We start from the raw sequence: 27,942 nt of genomic DNA, 5'->3' as shown, positions 1-27,942 counted from the left end.
ATTAAAAAGCATATATGTATATGTTTTTCGCAAGAAACTGCGATAGAGTGGCCCTCCAGTGTGTGCGCGCTAACTCATAACGCTCATTGAACTTTATTGTACTTAAGTTTTGAAGGGGGCACGGGTGACCCAGTCGTCTAAAGCGCCGCGATTCGCTGTGCAGAGTTGCGTACCTTGGGCACGCCAGAAACCTAGGATTGTGGGTTCGAATCCCGGTTCGCCCCGATTATGTTTCTAGGTTTGTCAGCACCATACGTGCTCGTGGGTTTCACCGAAGTGGTAAACGTCTGAGACCTGCATCACTTCGAGCTTTCCTCCCACATTAAGCTGACACGCCGTGATATAACTGGAATACTGTTAAAAGCGGCGTTAAACCCAACTCACTCACTAAGTATTGAAAAAGAACTTCCAATCTTTACAGCTCAATTTCATTTTTCAGTGCGTGTACACTGTGACTTTTGCACACTCTCCACCTCTGAATCTAATGTATATGTCCAAAACGTAATTGTTTGACAAAGCTGGTGTGTTTGTTCACGCTTTCCGACTATCTGTAAAGGGAAGTGACTGGAATGTGTCACGCATGCCATTGTCTGCTGGCAAAGGAACATAGTTTAATAGATGAGTCGAGTCGTGCAAATAGGGATGGTTACAATACAATGAACGAAGCACAACGACTTTTGTGTGAATTGTAATCACGGGACATCATTTCTGTTGCAACTAAATCATGCACATTAATGTAGATAGTCTATTTACCGATAGGACCATGGTTTTCTCTTTAATACCTGACAACATAAAGTCTATGAACATACGCATTGACAATCAAGATACAATACCAACATGCTAAGGGTTTCAGTGTGAAGATAACGTCCACAACTTGCTGACGTCACGACCAATGGCGACAGGGAATGATATCGAGGCTTGTTGCTAGAAGATGAAATCTACACGCATTCACAACATCTGCTATCGCTGACGTTTGCGAACAAAACATTGAGGCGCGTTCATTCTCAGGTAAGTGGGCATATAACTGACCTGTGCACTGGGCGACCGCTTCAACATTGTTATGTCATGCAGCTGTGGAGTGTTATCACAATGTAATCATAATATCACTGCTTGAAAAGAATCGATTAATAATATTTAGTTTCAAGGACTATTTTATAAGAAGCTCGAAATATCTTAAAGGCAATGCTCGTACAAACAGGCATTTCTATCAAGTTATGATGATGTAATTCAATCAACTGTCTACTCCTCTGTTAATACAAGTTCATTTCTCTGATCATTTGAACCATAATTGATAAGGATTACATCAACTCATTTACTCAAAAGCATTAATAATAGCCCTGCTAGCAATGGACAAACACTACTGAATGTAAACATTATTCAAAGTGACATATTTCGTGTTATTCATATGCATATGAACGTATTGAATTTAAGGGTAGGGGCCTAGTATACGTTCACTCTGCGTGTGTACATGTAAATGTATGTATTAGAGCGTGTTTTTGACTGATGTGTGGTATATGTCGTGTCAAAAACTAACCTAGTCCCCTGTTAACGCTGTTATGATAGTCGAGGTCACATTTACACAAACGCACCAGAATGGAGCCGAACAACACCAACGTATTGTCAGAAAGTTCGTATGCAATATGTTCAGTTGAAATGAATGTTCAAGTATTCATATGTTACTGCAGCGTGGCAGTGTGTGGCAGTTATAAACTTTTAATGGATTTTTTTCGGAGATTAAATAGCAAAGAATGTAAATAAAAATAATTTCTCACTTCAAATGTATCTCTTCAGTGAGTACAAACCGTTCTCCTCTGACATTTAAAGGAATTCCGATCGTTTACCTGCGTTACAATGACAGGATGAAACATATAGGTGCGCTACCCCCCTGCGGCGATAGTCGACAACTTGATATACCAGCCCTCAAGCTATAGCGCCAACTATCAAACTGACATTATAATCGGTCATAAAATTTGTTACGACTCATAAGTGCATGGAAATGCTTAGTCTGGACTTCTGAAGCGTGACAAGTTGCCCTCATTGAGATTTGTGAATAATGATTAACCGCCTTGAGCAGTCATGAATACTATCTGTAAACTTACATCTTGAGTGCCTTTAAGATCCACTGTGTAAGCACTGCCCTTTCGCGATTTTGCTTAGCACGTTTTGTCAATATTTGTCTTAAATGAGTCAGATGAACTTCGACACAAATTGGATTCTGAGCAGGATGTAATTGCGGAGACAGATTCTGCATACATGCGCCTGCGCCTGCGCCTGTCCGTCATGTTTACCTTCAACACACTTGTACCTTTTGGTAAAAATGTCCTTCATGTGGATATTCCACAAGCATTTAACTGTATGTAACAGCGCCAGTCGTGGAAATCTCCCACATTCATGTACCTATGTGCAATAGCGTCAGCCGTTATCTTCTTCATACATGTAACTGTGTGTAACAAGTGGCCACACTGTAGATCTTCTCTATACATGTAATTGAAGTAATAGCGTCAATCATGTAGATCTTCATTCTTGTACTTGTATGCAACAGCGTCTATCATGTATATTGTCTCCATACACGTACCTGTATGTAATAGCGTCAATCATGTAGATCTCCATACACCTATAGACGTACCTGTATGTAATAGCGTCAATCATGTAGATCTCCATACACGTACCTGTATGTAATAGCACCAATCATGTAGATCTTCATTCTTGTACTTGTATGCAACAGCGTCTATCATGTATATTGTCTCCATACACGTACCTGTATGTAATAGCGTCAATCATGTAGATCTCCATACACCTATAGACGTACCTGTATGTAATAGCGTCAATCATGTAGATCTCCATACACGTACCTGTATGTAATAGCACCAATCATGTAGATCTTCATTCTTGCTCTTGTATGTAATTGCGTCAATCATGTGGATCTTCATCAAATTGTACATACGTTCATATCTTCTACATTGCCATGACATCAGTCATGTAGATTTGCAAACATGTACCTGTATGCAATAGCGTCAATCATGTAGATCTCATATGTACCTGTATGTAATAGCATCAATCATGTAGATCTCCATACACGTACCTGTATGTTATTGCGTCAATCATGTTGATCTTTATCAAATTGTACATGTATGTTCATATCTTCTACATTCCTGTACTTGTATGCAACAGCGTCTATTATGTATACTGTCTTCATACATGTACCTGTATGTAATAGCGTCAATCATGCATATTTTCATACACGTACCTGTATGTAACAGCGTCAATCATGCCATATCTCCAACCATGTACCTGTATGTAAAAGCGTCAATCATGCATATCTCCATACATGTACCTGTATGTAATAGCGTCAATCATACATATCTTCATACATGTACCTGTATGTAACAGCGTCAGTCATGCATATCTCCATACATGTACCTATATGTAATAGCGTCAATCATGCATGCATTCATACATGTACCTGTATGTAATAGCTTTAATCATGCATATCTTCATACATGTACATGTATGTAATAGTGTCAATCATGCATGCATCCATACATGTACCTGTATGTAATAACGTCAATCATGCATATCTTCATATATGTACCTGTATGTTATAACGTCAATCATGCATATCTCATCCATGTACTTGTATGTAACAGCGTCAATCATAAAGATCTCCTATAATGTACCTGTATGTAACAGCGTCAATCATACATGCAGATCTACTACCTATTTCATCTGCATGTCTTTACGTAAAATCATGTAAATCTACAACACGACACGAGAAATGCTAATCTGTATCTGGGAATTTATATTCTACCAATCATATCCAAGGTGTTTAGAATAATTATTGTTTAACGTGATTAACCAGGGCACACGTATGTGTCAGTCTTAAATCCTCGCCCAAATGATTCTTGTCATTATTACAGTTATCTTTGCCATGTTGATTCCCCCATCCAGATAAGTATGCCTTCCGTTGACTTTTGATTCATTACACCGATTTCCGACTGTTTAGATTTTAGAATAGTGAGTGAGTGAGGGAGTATGGCCTTACGCCGCTTTTAGCAATATTCCAGCAATATCATGGCGGGGGACACCAGAAATGGGCTTCACACATTGTACCCATGTCGGGAATCGATCCCGGGTCTTCGGCGTGACGATCGTACGCTTTTACCACGAGGCTACCCGACCGCTCAGATTTTAAAATGATAATTAATATACACTTGTATGAGTTACATGTAACGTTTAACAAACCACTTTGTCAGAGATTTTCTAAGTTTAAACGATAACAAAATGCATATTTTCACATGTGTGAAGTAAACAGTAAACACTATGGCAATCGTTGAGTGCACGTGTTTCAAGCAATATCACTCTCAACTCCCGTTTTCCGGTGCAAAATATTGTGTTATCTCAAATCCTTATTATCAGTTCGACGTTACCGGAATTGTTGTCAGTTAAGCGTGACCTTGACCTAGCATTTGCCCTTGAAAGATTAAGTGTGTTTTACGTGTTCTGGTTGTTCTGTCTTCCGAGAGAACTCGGCACTACATCTTGACAGTTATGCCGCAATACTGAGGAGACTATAAAACATGAGTTACCAGTCATGGTGTATTCGCAACGCCGAAACCTCAGGTTCGATTCCCAACATGGATAAAATATGAAATTTAGAAATACTTACAGAATATTGCGAATAGGGACAAAAGGCACACACACACATAAGTAGTGTAATAGTGCATGTGCAGTTTAAGAAAACGTTTAGTTTTTAAAAAACGGGGGATGGGAACCTCCCATGGAGAATTAATTGAATAAAAATAATAATTAACCAAAAAAATGCATATCAAGAAATCTCGATGTGTTGAATATGGTTGAGATATACACTGAATGTGGATTAGCTAGTCATTGAATATGGTCATTTGCGAAGGTAAATATATTGAAGGTGAAGGTGGTGGGAACGGGTGGCCCAGTCGTCTAAGGCGCCGCGATTCGCCGTGCAGAGATTCGTCCCTTGGGCACGCCAGAAACCTAGGATTGTGGGTTCGAATCCCGGTTCGTCCCGATTCTGTTTCTAGGTTTGTTAGCACCATACCCTTACTCGTGGGTTTCACCGAAGTGGTAAACGTCTGAGACCTGCATCACTTCGGGCTTTCCTCCCACATTAAGCTGACACGCCGTGATATAACTGGAATACTGTTAAAAGCGGCGTTAAACTCAACTCACTCACACATTAAGGTCAAAGACGTTTACCACTTTGCTTGTGTGACACTTGTATGATATGCTTGTATAATGCTTGTATGATGCTTTCAGGCTAGGAATGTTAATCCAGTCCAATCTTTGATTCCAACCCACAATCAACGGATCCTTATACTGCTCGAGGTGGAATTCTGCATTGCTAATAACTGGTTACCTGCTGGCCATGTTGAAACGATATTGATGGACAGTTTACGCAATACAACACACATCAGTAAACTGATAGTACATGGTTGATAAATCATGTGCACTTGATAGCCGGGAAAAGAAGTTAAATGCTGTCAATATACAATGTGTGTATGTTATTTCAGATCATTGTTCCAGTCTCGTCTAATTATATTTCTCCTTGTCCCCGTGTATACGTGGTGCTGGGGTCCTCTCTGTTTCTTCACCACTGACTAAATCCTGTCAGGCGCCGCCCGGAGAGCGGAAGGTCCAGGGTTTGATCCCCAGCCGCGTCATACCAAAATACGTTAAAAGATGGTACTTGTTGTTACCCTGTCTGGCTCTCGGCATTCAGGGTCTAAAACAAAGACTGGTCGGCTCGGAGTCAGTTTACTGTGTCTGAGTGGGATATTCATGTTAAACTGTGGCATGGTATCTCAGTGTGCTATCACTATAAACTCGGCATCTGTCCGGACTAGTACAAGCAGCCACACACACACACATACACGTGCATGCACGTCGCTATGTAAGTGCAATAATCTTGGACGCGACGTTAAACCCCATTTCACCTCACCTAAATCCTGTCAGAACGGTGTCGGCATTTATCACGTAGCCCGGCGGTCTACCATAGCGATGTCCTCTGTGTTTAAAGTGGAGTTCTGTGTTCGTGGGTGTGTTTTGTGACCGGGAGTCTAATTGGTATTCATCGAAAGCTGGCTCTAACAAAACAGTAGAAGAAATAGGATTATAGCCTCAGTGACATCGCCGAGACAACATCAGCTTGATAAAAAGGGTTCAAGTTGGGTCAGTGAGTGAAGTTCGTTTACATTTACAACACCAGGCGACAAGGTTCCTCAAAGATGACCGGGTGATGGCGTTGAATGTTGCATGAGAATAACGTATTTTAGACCGAGTCTTTGAAAAGCATTTAGAAGTGACACACATAAGGAGGAGAATTTATGGATGTCAACTTCTTGATTAAGAGGAACAATACGTTTCGGAGTGTATACTTACTCCTTCATGAAGTTGACATCCATAAATTATCCTCCGTATTTACCTGATGAAGGAGTCAGCATATACTCCGAAACGTTGTGTTCCTCATAATATAAAAGTTGACATCTTTAAATTCTCCTCCGTATTTTACCTGATGAAGGAGTAGGCATATACTCCGAAACGTTGTGTTCCTCATGATACAGAAGTTGACATCTTTAAATTCTCCTCCGTATTTTACCTGATTAAGGAGTAGGCATATACTCCGAAACGTTGTGTTCCTCATGATACAGAAGTTGACATCCATAAATTATCCTCCGTATTTACCTGATGAAGGAGTCAGCATATACTCCGAAACGTTGTGTTCCTCATAATATAAAAGTTGACATCTTTAAATTCTCCTCCGTATTTTACCTGATGAAGGAGTAGGCATATACTCCGAAACGTTGTGTTCCTCATGATACAGAAGTTGACATCTTTAAATTCTCCTCCGTATTTTACCTGATTAAGGAGTAGGCATATACTCCGAAACGTTGTGCTCCTCATGATATAGAAGTTGACATCTATAAATTCTCCTCCGTATTTTATACCGGTTTGAATGCTTCCAAGCTAAAGTTAAAATACATGTACATTATGTTGGATATACAGTAAACTACGGTTATAACGAACTCAAAGGGACTACTGATTTTAGTTCGATATAACCGTTGTTCTTTATAAGCATATGTACAGCATATATACAGCAAATGGTCGGGACCGAAACTATGTTCGTTTTATCCGTCAGTTCGTTATAAGCGTGTTCGTTATAAGCTTAGTTTACTCTATATTGTTTTGAATTAGGATTCCGGATCAGATGTCAGAAATGACATTGTGTATCTGTCGATGGGCACGCGTGGTAAAATGAAGTGAAGTTTTGAATTAGTAACATCATTTAGTGGTAACATAGAACCTGGAAGGGTGTTTATCATCCAAAGTACTTGTTACGATGCATCAAGAGGGTAGTGACGTCTCATTTCTCATTCCATTATCTGTTAAGTGTTTGCTTATAACACATGGTCGTAAAAGATATCTTTATTTCCGAACTAATGACACTCCGCTCTGCATTTGATGTGCACACGAAGTCCCGGTACTCCACACTTGCGGTAAAAGCTGCATAAGAAGGGACGCGCCACTACAGTGTGCGTGCTGACGTGCGGGCGTGAGGGCGTGTGTGCGTGCGTTCGTGCGTGTGTACGCGCCACTACAGCGTGCGTGCGGGCGTGCGGGCGTGAGGGCGTGTGTGCGTGCGTTCGTGCGTGTGTCCTATCGAAGTATATCGTTGCTCTGGCTATCCATTACTGATTAATCTGGTCAAGGCCTTAAGACAAAATAGTGATATGAAAATTATATGAATAGATCACCTGGTGTCCGTGAAAAGGGAACGCATGTTTTACCCTCCCGGTAGCACCTACCACTCACACATTTGTCATAACAAAAGTAATTGCCCGGCAGTGATTAAGGAGGTCACAACTCTGGGTCAAAGTGTGGGATAACATCGCCCATCAAACTGACAAGCGGAGTGTCATATTTAGTCCGTGCTGCTTGTTTGTTGTTTAACGCAGCAAAATTCCAGCTATATGACGGCGGTCTGTACATGATTGAGTCTGGACCAGACAATCCAGTGATTGACATCATGACCATCGATCAAATGGGATACGATGACATGCATCAACCAAGTCAGCGAGTCTGACCACCCGATCCCGTTAGTCGCCTCTTAGGACAAGCATAGTCCTATTTGTACCAGGGGCGGTCGGGTAGCCTAGTGGTTAAAGCGTTCGCTCGTCACGCCGAAGACCCGGGTTCGATTCCCGACATGGGTACGATGTGTGAAGCCCATTTCTGGTGTCCCCCGCCGTGATATTGCAGGAATATTGCTAAAAGCGGCGTAAAACCAAACTCACTCACTATTTGTACCATAAACTATCTTGAATAACTTAACCAGCTCATACATGTTGCTCCTTGTAGACATATTACTGGTATTTGATACCTCAAAATCCGAATATCAAAACCAAAACCTAAATCCAGATGTCCAGTGTGAAGGTGAACTTCAGGTTTTATAGACACACAGGACTTAACTTCCTTTGATAAGTCTTTCTCTAAAGGATCAAATCCAATAACTACAATGTAAACACACTGGTTCACGTTACTGTAAGCACGCCGCTTTTAGATTGAGAAAAACGATAATGAGGAAAGAAATGCCATACATGTGACCTTCCTTCATCAACATCAAGCACATCTGATAATGCATGCCCCCTGTCCTTAGAGACACAGGCACCGGGATGTTTTGTTGCAACCTCGATAGCTTCAGTATCTCAGATTCTTAAAATAAACTTTTATACCAATTTTTATTTTCTTAACAAAGTAGATTTTTAAAAATAAGGTTGACCTAAAGGAACCCGTTTTGAAGTTTGATTTTGTTTGTTTTGCAATAAATGGTAATCAAAGTGAGTGAGTGAGTGAGTGAGTGAGTGAGTGAGTATGGTTTTACGCCGCTTTTAGCAATATTCCAGCAATATCACGACGGCGGGGGACACCAGAAATGGTCTTCACACATTGTACCCATGTCGGGAACCGAACCCGGGTCTTCGGCGTGACGGGCGAACGCTTTAACCACTAGGCTACCCGACCGCCCCTAAATGTAATCATAAATAAATGTCACAAGTGCATAATATGAATCAAGACAGTATAATTGAAAAGGATCATTATATTTGCATTCATTTGGCTACATATACCGTCTACAAATACGCTATCAATACTAGTAGTTATTCGTGTACAAGACACAAGCACATGGTTAATTTGGTTGGATTTACGGTCGGCAGTTACATGTACTTGTTCCAAGTCCGCTATTGCTCGGTGAAGCATAGTCATAAATCACGATCGAGTGAGTGTATAGTGTTATACGCCGCTTTCAGCAATATTCTAGCAATATTAAGGGGCGGTGGGGTAGCCTAGTGGTTAAAGCGTTCGCTCGTCACGCCGAAGATCCGGGTTCGATTCCCGACATGGGTACAATGTGTAAACGCAATTTTCTGGTGTCCTCCGCACTGATATTGCAGGAATATTACTGACTAACTCACTAACTCCAGCAATATCACGGCAGGTCATTATTAAGAATTAAAAAGTGATGAATGGTCATATCGGGTAGCCATATTTGGGGTACGGAACGCCGCCCATGGTTTGCATTCTTCAAGAGAGGTAAACGTACGCTATGTAGGTTGGCCACGCATGGCCCATAACGATGTCAGATACATTCAAGTAAGAAGTTCAGGATGCCAAGAATATCTTCCCTGTTTCCCAGGGTACACATCTTAGTCATTGTTTGGACGTTCACATCGATGTAATCATTTATTTGTATATGGTTAAAATATGTCCATCGTTTCCAGGAACTGGGGGAATACCAATGTTCAGGTAACCTGGGAACGCGGCTCGACACCAGACCGGCCACCATGACAGCTATCATCACACCAGGTATGTTACCTTATAAGTTATGGTGTCTTTAGTTGCCGTCAGCCGAGCCCAATATTTTTCTGCTAAGCTAATATGGCAACTAAAGACACCATAACGAATTTATTAAGCCGAAAAGTTTAGACCATCTGGTATCCATATCGCACGTCATGTCAAAATGAAAACTTGACACTTTCAACCGTTGACGTTAAGGGTAAAATTGAGACTACACATCTTTCAGGCCATATCTTGTTGATAATTTGTAATTTTATAAATAAAGATCTAAAAAAATAATGTCCTTGCACATCAAAACTGAAGATAATTAAAACACAAAACAGTGTCGAATAAAGAATCCCTGTACCAGAATTGTCATGTGAAATATCTGAGGTGGGTGTTGGAACATCCAAGATGGCTGTTACACGGTACACGGCCTCATATTTGGTCAGTAACAACCATCTTGGATTTTTACTGACGCTATACGGGCTCACGTGGGGGTAGGTAGTTCTAATCTCTGATTGGTCAATCTCACTTTGAGGCATGATAAGTATTGATGTGTCCTTTTGCAGCTGCAGTATAACATTCACATGGACACAGGTTCTCTTCGAAAATGAATTCCATGTCAATGTTCAACATGGTATTCGGCGTCCAATAGTTTTCCAAAAGGGTTATGTCACTTAGTTAATTGGATCAAATCCGCGATTCGTACTGATGCCGATACTTGTTTGTTTGTTTGGTATGTTTTTTTTGTTTTGTTTAACGCCGCACTCAGCAATATTCCTGCTATATGACGGCGATCTGTAAATAATCGAGTCTGGGCCAGACAATCCAGTGACTGACATCATGAGCATCTATCAATGCAATTGAGATACAATGACATACATCAACCAAATCAGCGAGTCTGACCACCCGATCCCGTTTGTAGCCTCTTACGGCAAGCATGGGTTGCTGAAGACCTATTCTCTACCTGAATGTCAGTAGGCATCTACATGCGTTCCATAGAGAAATGATGATTTCCGTCGCATAAGTTCAAACTTATGTTTGAAGATGCACTTGTATTGATTCATTAACATTGAAGCAATATTATCCAATCTGCTATCAGAAAATGTAACATCAAACTTGTTTGTATTAGTTATTGGAATGAGTGAGTACATATTTCTCAACGCCGCATCATCAACCATAAAGCTTTTCGTCAAGAGATGTGTTTACACTTTATTAGATATTAAGTATTTCTAATCTAGATCTAGACTAGATCTAACATGGGCCAATTTTCGCACCGTTGCTTTATTACATGTATATTGGATAGTTTTAAGTTACATCACTATCTGTCAGCTTGGTGTTGAAGGAAACTCAAATTGAGGGAAGTCTTAAATTTAACCACTTTAGTGAAACCCGCAATTGGGTATGCTGTTTTCAAACCTAGAAGCCTAATCGGGGTAAATCGGAGATTCGGACTCCTTATCATAGGTTCCTGGCGCTTCTAGGGGACGCAACTCTGCATAGTGAACTCATCGATTTGAGCGAGGGAGTTTGATTTAACGTCGCTTTCAGTAATTCTACAGCATGTCAGCTTTATGTGAGAGGAAAGCCCGAAGAGATGCATGTATAGATTGGATTCGAACCCCCGATCATAGGTATCTGGCACGCATATGGGACGCAACTCCTCACGGCGAATTGCGCCACCTAAGACGACTGGGCCAACTGCGATCCCTCATCGATTTTATAACCTGTTTTAGGCCGGTATTAAATGAAATACAAATACAAACTGTTTCTATATTGCTGTCACAACAGGTTGTGTTATGAAAATGACATCGACAAGACAAATATTTGAAATGATATCTAAAGAATCCCTGAAAGATTTGTTTTCACTCATACTGTAATTGGTTGGTACTTTGATTTTAGAATCATCTGATCTCAAAAAGACCACTTGACTTTCCAAAGGAGCAAAATCATTGCGCATGCGTAGATTAATTCACTTACCAAACGTGCACACCATTGTATGAAAATGGCGACATTGCGACATTATCAATGTCACAACGTTACCTTTTTTGGTTGAGAAACCCCAAAACAAATAACGCGGAAAATGTGACGTTTTTGCGCTTTGGTTAATGTTGACACTTTTGAAGCCCTAATGAAGCTATGTTGTCTAACAACTGCTTTGGCATACAACACGGGTTGAATGTGTACATGGTATATATCATGGAACCTAGACCCCAGCGTTCCCTGAATAAGTCACGATCACGTATTGACATATATGTCACACAGGTTTACCGGACACAGTGATAGAGAAGATCAGCCACGGACTGGCGGGGGACTGGCACAAGTTCGGCATCCACATTGGTTTCTCCAGTATTCAGCTACAGAACCTTCAAGCCTCGTTTCAAACAATGGGTCTGTGTTGTGCAGTTGCTCGGATGCTAGACAAGTGGGGAAAAGTTGTTGTTCAATCCTGGAAGATGGACAAAAGCATGAGGTTCCTTGGCAGCATCCTAGATCAGATTGAAAGATGCGACATCATGGAGGACCTAAATCTGGAAAGGACGGATGGTAACACAAAGACATTGTGCTTAGTACATATATTTTAACCTAGGATAGACAGGCAGTCCTAAATGTAATGATCTACATTGGAAATCAGAAAACGTCACTGCCTTTGTAATACTCGTTCTTGTATCGACCTCATGACAAAGAGTCAATATGGACTCGATCTATTTGTAAACACATATGAACCACCTATTCATTGTAAAATGAAAATAACTGTGTCATACGAATTTGACAATAATGGCAGGTTCATCATTATCGTAAATCGGAGCACCAAGTTGTAAAAATAGGACCTTACAGTGAGTTCCTACGAAACCCAATGCTACTTACATTCAAACGTAATGCATTCGTATTCTGATGCGCCCATGTTCACAGTTATGTCAATTCCATCGTTTCTTTATATGATTTTTGTTTTGTTATGTGACATCATGGCATCGATCTACGCAATTGGGATACGATGACAAGCATCAACCAAGTCAGTGAGCCTGACCACCTGATCCAGTCAGTCACATCTTACGACAAGCATAGTCGCTTCTTTATGTGAATGTGTTTATCACTACATTGGTATTTTTATGTTTTCTTTGCTTAGGAAACACATCCGATTTGACTCTTGACGTGGAAATAGTAAACAAGCTCAAAAGTATCTGCCTTTGCCTGAAATGGTCTTCAAATATTGATGGTATTACTAAGTATTAAAATGTTCTCAACATTCATATAACTTCAATCATGTCTAACCGCAAAATCAAAAATAAATATCATGTTCTTATAATTACATATATATGCACAATTTCTATTTACTAGTGCTATTTGTTTTTAGTTCGCCTGTTGAGTCGAGTTCAAAAATGGAGAGAAGACTGCGATCTCTTCTACAAGACAAGAGCATACAAACAGGTTCGACGAATCGTAGATGAAAAAGGAATTGTGATCATCAAGGGAAAGCAAGGGGACGGGAAGACATTCCTTGCTGAACACCTTGTTCTACATTATCTTTCCCTTGGATATGAAGTGGCAACGGTTAACTCTCCTAAAGAGTGGAGACAGAGATGGAACCCAACCATCAGACAGATCATATTCATTGACGACGTATTTGGAAAGACTCAAGCTTTTCCAAGTCTTGCCTTGGAACAATGGGCTATTCTTGGTCAGGAGATGACAGAATGCATTAGACAGGGCTACACAAAGGTTATTTCAACTGTTAGAGATTATATTCACAAAGATTGTCAAGGAATAGTTCGTGGAGTGGAGATTTTCCGGAACATTGTAGATATTTCAAGTGATGAGTGGAAACTGACATTTGATGAGAAATTTGGGATGTTGGCATTTTATCTAAAGCACTTTGATGTAAACATTGACAAAAGCCAAATGAAGGAAATAGCACAGAATGACTACATCCAAGGATTCCCCCTTCGATGCAGAATCTTTTTCTCAGACCAGCAGCTCAAGAAGCAAGGACTCGGCTTCTTTCTCGGGCATTTGGCTGATGTTCTGGTTGATGAACTAAATTACCTGAAGCAAACGGACAAAATCAAATATTTTGCACTTGTGATGCTGTTGTTTTGGGACGGTGTAATTCCACAAGAAACTTTTAAATCTGGCAAGGAACAGAGTGTGAGGACACGAATTGTTAAATTCCTCGGACTAAGGTCACCCGAACCAGTTGAAAGACTATTTACTGTCCTGCGATCCGAGCTTGGGCTTAATGCCGAGGTTATGGATCTGTGCAAACTCCATGAAGTCTTTCTTTCCTTGACTGGCACATACGTCATTCAGGTGGGATCAACATTTCGGTTTTTGCATGAATCAGTAGCAGAAGCCATTGCCTTCACTTTTGGTAATTCTTCAAAATACCAAGATTTCTACATCTCATACTGTTCTTTCCAGGAGTTTCAGCAACGCGTTCTGTTATCGCCAAGTGACTGTCCTTTCAGAAACAACCCATGTTCAGTAACTGTGAATGTTTCATCTTACTCAACACTGGCTGAACGTCTTACGATGGAGGTGGAAAGAGGACATGCATCAGATTTGCTCAACAACTCCAGGTTCTTCAAAAAAGGGTTTCCTGAACACTGGAAGAAATACCTCTCTGGACTTGAATCTAAAACACTAAAAAGCATCCTAGACCTGAAGGATAAGCGAGGAAACAATTTTGCTAGTCTTGTTGCAAGACAAGGTTGCGTGCCCTTGCTAGAATTCGTGACATCCACAACACCCATACCAACTGTCAGTCAACTCATGCTACAGGCGGCATCAACAGGCAAAACAGAAGCCGTGGAAATGTTGTTGACAGAAGGAGCAAATATTAACCAAAAGACAAGTCTTGGTCAAACCGCTTTGCTTCTATCGTCAGTTGAAGGACATATTTCACTGGCCAACTTCCTTCTTGAGAAAGGTGCTGATATCAACATCACAGACACCCAAGGGTGTTGTCCTCTACATAGCGCGAGTGCTCACGGCCAGCTTTCTATTGTTCAACAACTTCTTGAGAAAGGTGCAAACATTAACTGCTGTGACTCGATCGGTTCCACTGCGATATTTTACGCATCCCTGAAAGGTCATCTGGAAATAGTGCAAACACTGATTGAGCATGGAGCTGACATTACAATGAGCAATACGTTTGGAGGGCAACCGCTACTTGCAGCATGTGTCAATGGATACATGTCTGTGGTACAGCTTTTGCTTGATAAGAAACCAGATTTGAACCATAAGGATTTCAATGGCAAAACATCCCTCCATTGGGCGTCGCAGCGCGGGTTTACTGAAATAGTGGAAACTCTTATAGGCAAAGGAGCAGAGGTCAACCTCAAAGATGAGAAATGGCAAACGCCACTTCACTTATCAGCCATGAAGGGTCACACTCACATCTGGCGTATCCTTGTGGCTGCAGGAGCCAATATGTACAACACTGACAGAGACGGAAATACTCCAGTGGCACTGGCGAACAAGGAATCGAAAATACCATTCTTATTTGACTAATCTGTGAATGGTGTATATTATGTGTAAATAATCACGTTGTTGGAGAAAGGTCATATTTTTATTGAAAAACCCATCATTCAACAGACACTGCCCACTGATGTCTTCAATGGAGTTGATAACGGAAAGTGTCATCTCTACTTTTATGGAATGAATAAACAATTTCTACTCCTGTCTATACCAAAGTGTGCAATACTGTTTCTTTTTGAACGATTAACAACTTCCATATCTATTTAGTCGAGTGCCACAATAGTTGAGACACAGCGTGGGAAGTAGAAAATAAGATAGAAAGAGACATATGAAGAGAGTGTCCGACAGAAATAAGGTGAGGTGAAATTTAGTTTAACGTCGCGTCCAAGATGCATGTGTCTGTGTGTGTGTGTGTCTGCTTGTACTAGACTGATGCCGAATTATAGTGCTAGCTCACTGAAATATCATACCGAAGTTTAACATGAATACCCCACTCAGACACAGTATACTGACTCCGAGCCGACCAGCCCCTTAATGCCAGACAGGGTAGCAACAAGTACCATATTTTAACGTCTGCTATGACGTGGTTGGGAATCGATCCGCGGACCTTGGAGGCGGTCCAGTTGTATCATAAAATGTCTTGATACATAAACGTCACCACTGTATACTTTGAGTGTAGGTCATTCGGAACCGATGCTCGGACATGTTGCTTGGCCGTATGTAATCCAGCGTCACCTATTTGTAAACAAGCGTGGGCTCAAATCTAGGAATAGTGTTTTCACCTTAAATAGGGTCCAGGCCCGATATGCAGTTGATGGACAGGAGTAGTCAATACTCACAGAGCTCATGTTCAGAAACCCAAACTCGCTGTCGCCTATCTCAAACATATTTTAGAATAAGGACGAGATGAATGTTCATTTTCACTTACATATTTACATATTTAATAAAATATATCTGAATGAGGAATTGCAAATGAGCTTGGTGAACATGACCCTGAAGTATGTACTGAACAGCCGTTTAATAAACCGCCCAAAAAAATGAATGTCCCTCTGACATTTCTGTGTCTAACATGTTTGCACGGAAAATGTAATTATATCATTATTGTAATCTGACTATTTGATGATCGTCGTTGAGAACGACAGAAATTATAGCGTTGCACATACTGAATAGAAATGTGCGGAATCCAGTATGTAGATTTTTATAGGGCTCAATATCAAATGTCTTCTGTGTTCTTATTACGACGGTCTTAACATGAAGTTTGCTTTAAATATATTAAGGTGTGCGATAAACTATATTTATTGAAAGACATTTTGTCAAGAGGACTAATAGATGAGTGAGTGAGTTTGGTTTAACGCCGCTGAGGACAGTGTATCAGATGTTACAAACGTTACGAAACTCCCGATGTGATGCAGGTGATTTGGCATATCGTTGTGGCTGAAGGAGTGAGTGAGTGAGTGAGTTGGGTTTAACGCCGCTGTGGACAGTGTTTCAGATGTTACAAACGTTACGAAACTCCCGATGTGATGCAGGTGATTTGGCATATCGTTGTGGCTGAAGGAGTGAGTGAGTGAGTGAGTTGGGTTTAACGCCGCTTTTAACAGTATTCCAGTTATATCACGACGTGTCAGCTTAATGTGGGAGGAAAGCCCGAAGTGATGCACGTCTCAGACGTTTACCACTTCGGTGAAACCCACGAGCACGGGTATGGTGCTAACAAACCTAGAAACATAATCGGGGCGAACCGGGATTCGAACCCACAATCATAGGTTTCTGGCGTGCCCAAGGGACGCAACTCTGACTGCAGGAGCCAATATGTACAACGCTGATAGAGACGGAAATACGATAATGGCACTGGAGAATCAGGAATCGAAAATACCATTCTTATTTCAATTGGCTTATCTCATGACATGTCTGTGAATCTGTGATTCGTGTATATTGTGTGTAAATAATCATGTTGTTGAAGATCGGTTATAGATTTTTCATGAAACATCCATCGTTCATTTTAATTTATTTCACTATATTTTACTATTGCCCCAACGAACAGACACTCCTCTCTGCAAGAAACATGTGCTGATACTTTTTTCAAATGTTTTTAATCGATTTGATAAAGAAAAGTGTTAGGTCTACTTTTATGGGGGAAAACAAATTCTACCTATTTCTGTTCCAAAGTGTGTAATACTGTATCTAGAGGGGAGAGACAGTGGAGGAGGTAGTGAGGGAAAGAGACAGACAGACCGACAGAAATAAGGAGACGGGAGGTGGAATGAGGCAGAGTGATTTTATTGACGCGTCGTGGAGCTGACTTTACAAGTTTACGGGTTGGATATAATGGTATAAGACAAACACAACAATTTCTGTCCTTCGTCGGTACACATACTGCAAAATGTAACTTATCGACCACTTATCGACCATGTATCGATAGAATCTGTCTTAGTTCCAACATATACCTTGACAACCCGCTCAGCAATTGAAGGGAAGTAACTCATGGACAAGCAGATTGATGTTCAGTAACTCTGGGTTCGATGTCTGGGTGTATGTGTTTCTACTAAGAACCCCAAACAGGAAAGAACGAGTAAGCAAATGTATGTAAACCGTTCCGATCGAATATTGCACATTTCGTGTTCAAAAGTCATTGTTTTACGCCGCACTCAGCAATATTCCAGCTATATGACGGCGGTCTGTAAATAATCGAGTCTGGGCAAGACAATCCAGTGATTGACACAACGTCATGAGCATCGATCCACGCAATTGGTATCGATGACATGCATTAACAAAGTCAGCGAGCCTGACCACCCGATCCCGTTAGTCGCCTTTTACGACAAGCATAGTCGCTTTTTACGGCAAGCATAGGTTGCTGAAGACCTATTCTAACCCGGATCTTCACGGGTCTCTTCAAAATTCGAGAATCGAGTCGAGTTCGAGTCGAATACACCACATTAATGGGTCATTAAGGTACCTAGAGGAGTCATGCTGTCTGTGTATGTCCGGACGTCCATTTCGGGTGTGGTTCCACTGACAGTGCAGATCAACCCCCACTGCGCATCAGATGTGCAGTCGGTATGTTGCCCTCACACCACCTTCCAAACAAGCACATATCCATTATGATTCTTCATGTGCGTCTTCTCAATAAAGTCATGCCAGTTCACGTTTTCGGATGGTCCCGTACGTGGGGTTTCCGGGAAATGATAGCCACCTCCTGCTCGTTTGAAAGAGCCGACAGAAGACGGTTGTATGGTAGTCTTCGTAGATTGGCAAATAGTGCGTCATAATGCAGGACGTCGAGGACCGTTCCTCATTCTTCGAACCACTGGTTTGCCTGGTCCAGACATTGTACTTCAGGCCACCGTAATATGGCTGATTTCAGTGTCTAATAATATACAATCACATTGGCAGTGACAAATATTTGAACAAAGACAAACTAGATATTGCATGATAAATTGCGAAAGGCCTGTATGGCAGTATTTAACGCGTAACAAGCACTGAACACACTGAAAAAACAGTCCATACACCTCTCCAGCCTTGATTCGATGCAGCATTCTTATCATTCGCAGGCGTTGGTGTAGTTGTTGTCGTTGTTGTAGTTGTTGTCGTTGTTGGCAGAGGCGATGTCTTTTTCTGCAAATAACTGTCCTCACCAACGTCGACTTTCCAAATGTAGTAGTTATAGGTGTGATGGTAGTCCATGACGTCAAGAAAATACCGCACAAGATTTGATGAAGTAATCCACAAAAATCCTTCTGTATCCAAGGTAACGGTGTCGATCCAGTTTATTCTGTCGTCAGCTACCGCCCTCGCCTGAGGGACACTTCTTAATGTGTTTTCCGATGCGTCGGGGTAACTCAGTAGATCCGTGATTTGCCAACTGTACACAGCACCCATGCCTAGAGCCCCATAATACAAGTTGTCGTGGCCCAAAACAATACCTCGCGACTGTGAGGGCTTGAATCCTACTCGTTTGATATAGTTATCAAGCTCGGACACATATGTGGGATTTTTTATGAGTTTTCTGAAGAATTCAGTACTTATCCTATACAATCCGAACCCTCCAAGTTGGGAAAAAACAACATAGTCCCTCCTCGGCGATAAAGCGATTCCATCAATATTAGCAGATGTATTTGCCAGTTTGATAGTACGATCATCTATAGTAATTGTATTGTTGCCATATTCGTACGCGAATAATGCGTGTTCCACCGCGATTGAGAAGTTGTCGCTCATGCTGTAGAAGATAAGCCTCCGTCTAAGCATGTCCGATATGTAAGCATATCCAGCTTCAGGGTCAATAACAATGTCGGACAGATATGAATCCGTAATAGAAGCTACTTCCGGTGGAAAAACATAACGAATGACAACTTCTTTTTTGTCAATGTCATAAATAATCAATTTGGGTTGACACAAATTTCTCACTCCACCCCAAAAGGTATTCACTCTGCCAGTGTCAATTATCCACATCCATCCTTTCACGGGGTCGATTTCTATGTTGTTCACCGTCTGTAATGCATCGCAGTCAGCAAGTGTCTGCCAATCCCAGTTCGGAAAAGCCTCGAGAAAAGGGGCGCCGTCTTTTTCAACAACCCGGTTTAAAGTTGCCGACACTCCGCTGCTTATACGAGGAATTGTTACATAAATGTCCCCTTTGTACACTTTGAGCCCGCCCAGCAGTGTGTTTCTGTAGTCGTAGGGATAGGTCATTCGGAACCGATGCTCGGACATGTTGCTTGGCCGTATGTAGTCCAGCGTCACCCATTTGTAAACAAGGGTGGGCTCAAAGATTGGAATAGTGTTTTCCTGAATTGGGCGCAGGCCCGATATGCAGTTGATGTACAGGAGTAAGGTCAACGCGGCAATACTCACAGAGACCATGCTGGAAAGTGAAGGACAAGCCACTCAGCGCGCTGTTGCTAAACCCAACTTAGTCTATATTTAGAATCTGATGTAGGACCGGTGCTTCTTATTTTGTTACCCATAAGATTTTGTCATTTCAATATGCGGTTGGTGTTCTGCCGTACAGTTAACGCTCGTCCGAGTCCGTGTTGCGAAGTAAAGGAGGCTCCATGGTTTAAATAATCTCTTTGGAAAAGAAATGTAATGGCCATTCCTTTAACATATATTGACATATTTAATCTAGTACGCTTTGTCATAGAATGAATAATTGCAAGATATAGGGTCTCATTTGCAGGACTTGGTAATCGTCATTTTGAAGCATAAATTAGGTTGTTACCGTTTAATAACCGCACTCAAAATCTGAATGACATTTCAGTGCCTTACAGGTCTGCACAGGAAATGTGATAATATCATAATTGTAACCTAATTATTGGATTATGGTCGATGAGAGCGACAGAACTATACACCATTGCATATACTGACTAGAAATACGTCTAATGTGTCCGGGTTTTTTTATAGAAAGGTATCAAATTTAACATGAAGTTTGCTTTAAATATATGAAGATACTGAATAATATTCATTTAGTAAAATATATATTGTCAGGAGAACTCATATATGAGTAAGAACCGTGAAGATCCGGTTAAAGAATTGGTCTTCAGCAACCCATGCTGGGTATAAGTGGCGACTACACCCGTATATGCTTGTTGCACGAGGCGACTAACGGGATCGGGTGGCTAGACTCACTAACTTTGTTGCTGCATGTCATTGTATGCCAGTTGCATAGATAGATACTGGATTGTCTAGCCCAGACTCGATTATTTTACACACCGCCGTCATATAGCTGGACTATTGCTGAGTGCGGCGTTAAACAACAAACGCACGTACACGCACACACCCGCGCACACACACACGCGCACACATACACATGAGTGAGTTAGTTTGATTTAGCGCGTTTGAGATAGTTTCTGTTATATCACAATGTCTTTGGAAAATCCCGAGGTGATATTGAACCTAGACGCTGCCACTTGGTGTGGTGTAAACAAACCAAGAGTCATAATCAGAGCGAATCTGGGATTCGAACTCAAGATCGTAAGTTCCTTGCACACCTTGGGGATGAAACTCGCCATAAATTAAACTGTAACACCAGGATGCCGTCGTCACAACAGAAATAGATTCAGAAGCTGGGACACACACGCACGCATGCACGCACTCATGCATACCAACTGGTAACAAAGTAAAAAACTATTTCAAATGTGACACGGATGAGATTTGTATGGAGCAGTATCCATGTGAAATAATTCTTATTCAAAAACTGAACAGCGTCCAATAAGAATACAAAACACAAATAGGGCACGTAATACCACGATATTCAAAGTGGTTTTCTGCCACAGTTTTAATAGAAGTGTACGTGTTGGTTTTAATTTGCTCTTTACTTGGTAATGATTGTCAGGAGGTCGTGGAATGGTATAAATCCAACTATGCAGAGCTACTTTTACGATGATCTCTAGTAAAATGACCATGTTGGTTGTTGGTGATCTCTACCCTATTTGTATATCTTATCTTTATCTATTAGTTTGATTTTTATCCAACTAGTTTTAAGTCCAGCTGTTTGGCGATTCGGCATGTTTTTATAACATATGTTATTGAAAATACGATATGGATTGACTATCGAATACATATGAAGCCATAACATTTTGTCAATACATTAATGTTATTTCCATTACGCAATGTATTTACTTTAATGTATTTATTTTAAAAGCAAAAAGAACAAAACATAGAACTATGAGCGAAACGAAATACGTCCATTTTTTTTAAAAATTCATCGCTAGAACTCACGTCGTAGATTCGTATCACGTAAGCATGTCCTCACATTTAAACATTCCAATCAAAACAATCTCTAGTTTCCCCATACGATTTATTTCCGTTTTGCGTTTTACATGTATTCCCTAGCAGTGTTTTTTTCACAGGACGAAAACATCAACTGTTTTTACAAGCATTACTTTCATGTAAATAGAGAGGTGAAAAATCACAGGGAATATAGAAACGGGCTCTATCTGTCCGTTCTTGGGGAAATACAAACGGGCTCCATCCGTCGGTTCTTGGGGATATACAAACGGAATCCATCCGTCAGTTCTTGGAGAAATACAAACGGGCTCCATCCGTCGGTTCTTGGGGATATAGAAACGGGCTCAATCTGTCCGTTCTTGGGAATATACAAACGGGCTCCGTTCTTGGAGATATACAAACGGGCTCCTTCTGTCCGTTCTTGGGGATATACAAACGGGCTCCGTCTGTCCGTTCTTGGGGATATACAAACGGGCTCCATCTGTCCGTTCTTGGGAATACAAACGGGCTCTTTCTGTCCGTTCTTGGGGATATACCAACGGGCTCCATCTGTCCGTTCTTGGGAATATACAAACTGGCTCCATCTGTTCGTTCTTGGGGATATACAAACGGGCTCCGTTCTTGGGGATATACAAACGGACTCCTTCTGTCCGTTCTTGGGGATATACAAACGGGCTCCATCTGTCCGTTCTTGGGGATATACAAACGGGCTCCATCTGTCCGTTCTTGGGGATATACAAACGGGCTCCATCTTTCCGTTCTTGGGGATATACAAACGGGCTCCATCTGTCCGTTCTTGGGGATATACAAACTGGCTTCATCTATACATTTGGGGGGATATACAAACGGGTTCATCTGTCCGTTCTTGGGGATATACAAACGGGCTCCATCTGTCCGTTTTGGGGGATATACAAACGGGCTCCATCTGTCCGTTCTTCGGGAAATACAAACGGGCTCCATCCGTCGGTTCTTGGGGATATAGAAACGGGCTCCATCCGTCCGTTCTTGGGGAAATACAAACGGGCTCCATCTGTCCGTTCTTCGTGATATACAAACGGCTCCATCTGTCCGTTCTTGGGGATATACAAACGGGCTCCATCTGTTCGTTCTTGTGGATATACAAACGGGCTCCATCTGTCCGTCCTTGGGGATATACAAACGGGCTCCATCTGTTCGTTCTTGGGGTTATACAAACGGGCTCCATCTGTCCGTTCTTGGGGAAATACAAACGGGCTCCATCTGTCCGTTCTTGGGGATATACAAACGGGCTCCATCTGTCCGTTCTTGGGGAAATACAAACGGGCTCCATCCGTCGGTTCTTGGGGATATAGAAACGGGCTCCATCCGTCCGTTCTTGGGGAAATACAAACGGGCTCCATCTGTCCGTTCTTCGTGATATACAAACGGCTCCATCTGTTCGTTCTTGGGGATATACAAACGGGCTCCATCTGTCCGTTCTTGTGGATATACAAACGGGCTCCATCTGTCCGTCCTTGGGGATATACAAACGGGCTCCATCTGTTCGTTCTTGGGGTTATACAAACGGGCTCCATCTGTTCGTTCTTGGGGATATACAAACGGGCTCCATCTGTACGTTCTTGGGGATATACAAACGGGCTCCATCTGTCCGTTCTTGGGAATATACAAACGGGCTCCGTTCTTGGGGATATACAAACGGGCTCCATCTGTCCGTTCTTGGGGATATACAAACGGGCTCCATCTGTCCGTTCTTGGGAATATACAAACGGGCTCCATATGTTCGTTCTTGGGGATATACAAACGGGCTCCGTTCTTGGGGATATACAAACGGGCTTCTTCTGTCCGTTCTTGGCGATATACAAACTGGTTTCATCTATCTCTTTGGGGGGATATACAAACGGGTTCATCTGTCCGTTCTTGGGGATATACAAACGGGCTCCATCTGTCCGCTCTTCGGGATATACAAACGGGCTCCATGTACCCTTCACCGAGAAAAGAGTATCGAGATCTATCTATCCATCACAAGGGATTTAGAAACGGGCCCCATCTATTCATTATGGGGGATATAGAAAAGGGCTTTAGCTATCCATCACGTTGGATATAGAATTATTCATTCATTCATTCATTCATTTTCAAATGGATCTTTCTGATGATCTTTCAAACGCCTCTACTTGACACAGGTCCATACTCTCTGTCCAAAAGATCGAAATCGAAATCTGCCCGGGTCTCAATTATATGCTGAATCTCTAATACTGTGATGTGTGATGTGTGATGTGTGATGTGTGATGTGTAATTGGTGATGTGTGATGTGTGATGTGTAATGTGTGATGTGTGATGTGTGATGTGTAATGTGTGATGTGTAATGTGTGATGTGTGATGTGTGATGTGTAATGTGTGATGTGTAATGTGTAATGTGTGACGTGTGATGTGTAATGTGTGATGTGTGATGTGTAATGTGTGATGTGTGACGTGATGTGTAATGTGTGATGTGTAATGTGTGATGTGTGATGTGTAATGTGTGAGTGTGATGTGTGATGTGTGATGTGTGATGTGTGATGTGTAATGTGTGATGTGCGATGTGCGATGTGTGATGTGTAATGTGTGATGTGTGATGTGTGATGTGTGATGTGTAATGTGTGATGTGTAATGTGTGATGTGTGATGTGTAATGTGTGATGTGTGATGTGTAATGTGTGATGTGTGATGTGTGATGTGTGATGTGTGATGTGTAATGTGTGAAGTGTGATGTGTGAAGTGTGATGTGTAATGTGTAATGATGTGTAATGTGTGATGTGTGATGTGTAATGTGTGATGTGTGATGTGTGATGTGTGATGTGTAATGTGTGATGTGTGATGTGTGATGTGTGATGTGTAATGTGTGATGTGTAATGTGTGATGTGTAATGTGTGATGTGTAATGTGTGATGTGTGATGTGTAATACTGACCGTATTTACCTTGTATGGCAGTAGAATTTTGCTTCGGTGAGGTGGAGTGAGTTACCACTGTGCCAGCATTAAACAGAATAGACGCCGGACCTTTAATACAAGCCGGCCTTTTATTGACGTCGGGTCAACGGCTCGAGCACAGACGTCAATTAGAGGAATTACGGTAAGTGCGTTGTAAACATTTCTAACATCATAATGATATTGATGCCTAATTTGTGCCAGATGTTATGCTCTGCATAAGTTTTATATTGTATATGTTGACTATCTTATATATATGAAGCCATAATTCGTATACAGTATTTTGCCAATACGTTCATGTCAATTCCATTTCGCAATGCATTTATTTCATTATTGACGAAGCTAAAAACATCGTAATGAGCGAAACGAAATACGTGCGGTTTTTTTTTTAATTCATCGCTAGAACTCACGTCGTAGCTTCGTATCAAAAGTCCAGTCCCAACCCTTGCCGCAAAATATTTATAGGATTAATAGGACTATATTTTGGCTGGACTCACGAGTCAATGCACAGGCCAATCAAAATCGACATCCGGTAAATGAACTGCCGTGTAGATTTCGGTCGCTTTCTCGTCAACAGATATTTTCGCCTTATTTTTTCTGCTTTTCGCGAAGTAAGACCCGTTTTCTTACAAAATAGATCTTAAAAATCGATCGGATCGTCTTCAATGGGCGTTGCAATTTTGTTTGAATAAATGCAACTGATATGAGAGGTGGAATCTGATTGGTCATTAGGAGGGACATAGACGGGACGTAACTCGTAATAGTCACTGGTGGCGCGATCGAGCCCTGAAATTACAGCCAAGTTCGGGAAAGATGGAAACTGGAGTCAGTTACCTCCCTTGTCCCTGGGAAATGGAAAAGTTTTAGACTGAAGGTAATGGAAAACGCCATCCAAAACATTCGTCTGAACACAACCAGTGGGTCAGCTCATACGCCTGCAATACATGACCAGTAAAGCCAATGTGGGTATAAAATGGTTCATTCCAGGTGCGAATGAACTGCACTCTTGGAAATTGAAAATGCGACAGTTTGGGAATACTTGTGTATCTTACTTTGTGCGTTACCCCTCCACAATGACGCTATGTATATATACGTTCATAAGCTAATCACAAAACAAATATTTTCTCATATATTTCCATAGTATTGTTATGTTTTTTAGAAGCAACTAGGCATTAAACAGCTAGTACATGTTTATGTCTGCACAGTCTGGCCTTGAAGCAACAATAAAAACAAAATTATATGGCTAGCTTAGCCAGTTCCTTTCCGAATACGGGAAGCTAAACAACCCACCCCAAGTTTCGCACCAAATATCACCTGCTTGAAAACATTTGAGGTCACATTTAGTTTGTCATTATGTTAAATAAGACAGCACTGATTTAAATACTGAATGGTACATTTTAAAAACATAAAAATCTTGCACAATATTATCCAATCACAACTGTCAGATGTCAATGTAGCGCAAGCGCAGCAATCCCATGGAACCAGGCTGGGAGAACAACTGATTCTGATCCACAAGGCCCATCAGGGAAACGCGAGTTGCTTCCCTTGCACAGAAATACTAATTGTCGTAAGTAATGCCATCCATTCAAGTGTATGGTATTATCATTAACTCTGATAACCTTTTATCAGTACTGAGAAACTGGAGTTAGGAGAATTGATCAATATCTTTGATGATAACCTGCTTGTCTAAGTAGGCCTTTGAGCGTAGGCGTTATCAGATATTTCACCTCTGGTCGCATGGCGCACATATACCCATACAGTGGTGTGGCCACCCCTTGCAAGCTGGACTTGCGGGCACATGTTGCTTTGTTGCTTAACGTAACGCAGCACTCGGCAATATTCCTGTAAATAATGGAGCCTGGAGTCGGACCACCCGATCTACTTTGTCGCCTCTTAAAACAAGCAATGGGACAGTGGGAACAGTTCCATCACAACTAGGTCGGGTAGCCTAGTGGTTAAAGCGTTCGCTCGACACGCCGTATACACGTGTTCGATTCCCGACATGGGTACAATGTGTGAAGCCCATTTCTGGTGTCCCCTGGGATATTGCTTAAAGTGGCGTAAAACCATATTCACTCACTCCATAACTACGAGTTTCGTCTCGCCAAGAGCTATTGACATATGACAATAAATTCGCTTTTTATCTTTTTAATATATTCAGTTCAGTTCAACTCTCTATATTTACAACATTTTTTTTTATCTAAATCGATGAGATATAGCCTCGCGGTCTGAGCTTGGTTTGCCTGGTCCAGACTCGATTGTTAAAGCATTGTGTGACGTCTGAACCAAGTGACGTGGATGGCGCACATGCTTCTGCAACTGACCATGGTTTACCTGCTCCAGACGCGACACTACTCACTCACTTACTCGTTCCACACCACACGAGATGTACAGTAAGTAATCATATCCAGCGACAATCCAGCTTCGTGATTATTATCTGGGCGATCTTGTTGCTATCAGATATTGTTACCCCTTAAGCTATGTTGGGTTAAAGGGAAGAAGCATATATATATATATATATATATATATATATATATATATATATATATATATATATATATATATATATATATACACACACACACACACACAACCCATGCTTGCCGTAAAAGGCGACTATGGTTGTCGTAAGAGGTGTTCCAATTGCATGGTTCGATGCTCATGATGTCAATCACTGGATTGTCTGGTCCATACTCGCTTATTTACAGCCCGCCTTCATATAGCTGGAATATTGTTGAGTGCGGCGTTAAACAACAAACAAACAAACAAACAAAACAGTAAGGGTTATCTGAAGGTGCGGTCAGTCAGTCGTCGCCTGTCCGGCACATACTCGTATATTCTCATGAATATAAGATAACCACAACCTAGCTACAGATATGAAGTACTACAGAGTACATTAAACATCAAGTAATTAAACAACACGGATAGAA

General features: G+C 41.4%; 2 protein-coding genes across 2 annotated transcripts; one reads left to right on the top strand and one right to left on the bottom strand.

Moving 5' to 3' along the window:
- Positions 1 to 937: 937 nt before the first annotated feature.
- Positions 938 to 15,476, top strand: LOC139475525 (uncharacterized). Its single transcript, XM_071258718.1, has 5 exons — positions 938 to 1,008; positions 9,810 to 9,894; positions 12,133 to 12,414; positions 12,995 to 13,084; positions 13,223 to 15,476. Exons 2-5 carry the CDS (start codon positions 9,873 to 9,875, stop codon positions 15,376 to 15,378), a joined length of 2,550 nt encoding a protein of 849 aa, XP_071114819.1. The 5' UTR covers positions 938 to 1,008; positions 9,810 to 9,872; the 3' UTR covers positions 15,379 to 15,476.
- Positions 15,477 to 18,807: 3,331 nt separating this feature from the next.
- On the bottom strand, positions 18,808 to 20,211 carry LOC139463042 (major royal jelly protein 1-like). The gene has a single exon (XM_071244557.1). It carries the CDS (start codon positions 20,203 to 20,205, stop codon positions 18,808 to 18,810), a length of 1,398 nt encoding a protein of 465 aa, XP_071100658.1. The 5' UTR covers positions 20,206 to 20,211.
- Between the last annotated feature and the right edge of the window lie 7,731 nt (positions 20,212 to 27,942).

This window comes from Haliotis cracherodii, unplaced genomic scaffold (genome assembly GCF_022045235.1).
Source record: "Haliotis cracherodii isolate W230 unplaced genomic scaffold, xgHalCrac1.p SCAF_1, whole genome shotgun sequence".
NCBI classification, from domain to species: Eukaryota; Metazoa; Mollusca; class Gastropoda; order Lepetellida; family Haliotidae; genus Haliotis; species Haliotis cracherodii.
This window is presented reverse-complemented; position numbering and strand designations above follow the sequence as displayed.

Coding starts and splice junctions, on each gene's coding strand:
- LOC139475525 (XM_071258718.1), top strand. CDS start 9,873: ATGACAGCTATCATCACACCAG. Junction 9,895..12,132: donor GACAGCTATCATCACACCAG/GTATGTTACCTT, acceptor TATGTCACACAG/GTTTACCGGACACAGTGATA. Junction 12,415..12,994: donor AAATCTGGAAAGGACGGATG/GTAACACAAAGA, acceptor TTCTTTGCTTAG/GAAACACATCCGATTTGACT.
- LOC139463042 (XM_071244557.1), bottom strand. CDS start 20,205: ATGGTCTCTGTGAGTATTGCCGCGTTGACCTTACTCCTGTACATCAAC.